The sequence below is a fragment of the Carya illinoinensis genome, chromosome 10 (assembly GCF_018687715.1).
Source record: "Carya illinoinensis cultivar Pawnee chromosome 10, C.illinoinensisPawnee_v1, whole genome shotgun sequence".
NCBI lineage: Eukaryota > Viridiplantae > Streptophyta > Magnoliopsida > Fagales > Juglandaceae > Carya > Carya illinoinensis.
This window is the reverse complement of record NC_056761.1, coordinates 14,097,969-14,100,124: the sequence shown is the minus strand read 5'-3', so window position 1 is coordinate 14,100,124 and position 2,156 is coordinate 14,097,969. Positions and strand designations below refer to the sequence as shown.

The following is a 2,156-nucleotide window of genomic DNA, read 5'->3' as shown; positions in this document are numbered from 1 at the left end:
GATTTTGATCTTGAACATTAATACACGTACACATGAGGGATTTTACCATATTGGGGGCATGAACAATAACAAGCTTGTGAATCTCTACTAAAAATGAAAGAAATAATATAAAACAAAAACATTGGATTGCAACTATCGGTTTAATATCTAAATTTTTATTTTAAATTTTATTATAACTCTCTATTTCTAATTAATTACCTAAAATTCCATTTTCATTTTCAGGTCATTGTGGAACAAAGTCATTCCACTGTCAACTACTAGTTATTGATTTTATGCGCTATTAATAATGGATAAGAGTATGATCCTCGATTAAAAAAAAAAAAAAGGTCCTATTACTTAATGAAAAATAAGAAAGAATGATGTTCAGAAAGGAGCGATGAAGGATTCTTTATCCTCTATATACATTTTATTTTCCTAGACTACAGTAAAATATTTTAGTTTCCATGTATGCACATATGTTGTGGAAAACTATTTTTGTGTGCTTTCAATTGAAAAGGTACTTAATCAGATATAATCATATATAAATCATGCATATATACCATGTATATTTCGATAAAACAAGACTAATTATGAGCATACCTTCAAACTTGTTCTGGGCAAGATATAAGTATGTAAGCATAGTTAAATTCCCTATTTCTGGGGATAGTCTTCCTGTGAAATTATTATTCCACATATCTAAATATTGCAGCTGTGTACACTTCAACAACGAGGATGGAATTGTACCTATATATGAAACATTTAAGATCCAGAAATTAATTTTGGAGTTTGCAAACCAACTAAAGAATATAATAGTCAATCGATCATTTAAACCTAAACATGTATATGTACCTTCAAAGTTGTTCTCATAAAGGAATAATGCTCTAAGCATGGTTAAGTTCCCTATTTCTGGGAGTGCACCAGAGAACTCGTTCTGGGAGATAGAAAGAAATTGTAAGTTGGGAAGATGATCAAACATATATGTCGATAGTCCACCAAATAACTTGTTATCACCAAGGTGAATGAATTGTAGTGAAGACGCATTGAAGAAAATGGAGGTTATTGGACCTGAAAGCTTATTTGAGAGGAGGATAATTTGTTGCAAGGTAGGCATCTTGAATATAGAGGATGGTATGGAGCCTGAAAGCTGGTTATATGCAAGATTAATCTGCTGTAATGATGATATGTTAGATAGAGACTCTAGAATACTACCTTCGAAATTGTTACCATGAAGAAACAATATTTGAAGTTTGTTTAGCAAACCCATCCATGGTGGGATTTCTCCACTGAATTCATTATAACTCAAGTCTTGGAATTGCAACCGATAAAGACGAGACAACTCATTTGGCGATGAACCATGAAAACTATTGTTGCCCATGCTTAGACTAACCAGGAACAAAAGATTTCCAATGTGCGGAGGAATGGTACCTACCAGGTCCATGTAGGAAAGGTTTAAAGCTTTGACTCGGAGATGTTTAGAACCACAGGTAACACCGACCCAAGTGCAAATATGAGTGTTGGAGGACCAGTTGCTTATCAAAACATGATGAGAGTCCTTAGAAGAAATGTGAGCTTTCAATTCAAAAAGAGCAGATTTATCGGTGGTAACGTTTAGAATTTCTGCATTAGCAAAGCTAAATAGGTAAGATTGTAGCAAAAGCAGCATCATAGAAAGGAGGAAGAGAAAAGAAGTTGGGTCCGCCATGAGTAGCGTATATATTGGTTGAGGTATTTGAAGTTATAGTAGTGTTGTTGCAGTGAGACTTGTGAGAGGAAGAAGAAGCGAGACATCGCTTATATTTAAAGGGATTCCATCGTCCCGAAATTACGATTAGGAGAGAGAAGCCCCACGAGTCACGACCGTGAAGTTAATTAATTACTTCTTCTTCAACGTCTTGTACGTGTTTGTTGAATAGATTGTACGTGTTTGTTGAATAGATGAATCATATTTATCGTCTCTAGCTATACCGTATATCATGATTTATCATTTTTATGATTCTATTTAAATATATATTTATATACCAATATATATTTAAATAAAATAATAAATTAAATATTAATGTGTGATATTGTAGAAAATAATAAGCAGAATGTTTTTTTAATAATAGAGATTTTAACAATATATTTCCATTATCTTACGGCCTTTTTACGAACGGTTCTAACCCTATTCGGATAAATTC

General features: G+C 32.8%; 1 protein-coding gene across 1 annotated transcript; it reads right to left on the bottom strand.

Annotated features, from left to right (window-relative positions):
• Positions 1 to 467: 467 nt before the first annotated feature.
• Positions 468 to 1,726, bottom strand: LOC122279918 (leucine-rich repeat protein 2-like). Its single transcript, XM_043090823.1, has 3 exons — positions 1,409 to 1,726; positions 829 to 910; positions 468 to 723 (listed from the first exon to the last, which is right to left on the bottom strand). Exons 1-3 carry the CDS (start codon positions 1,679 to 1,681, stop codon positions 515 to 517), a joined length of 564 nt encoding a protein of 187 aa, XP_042946757.1. The 5' UTR covers positions 1,682 to 1,726; the 3' UTR covers positions 468 to 514.
• Between the last annotated feature and the right edge of the window lie 430 nt (positions 1,727 to 2,156).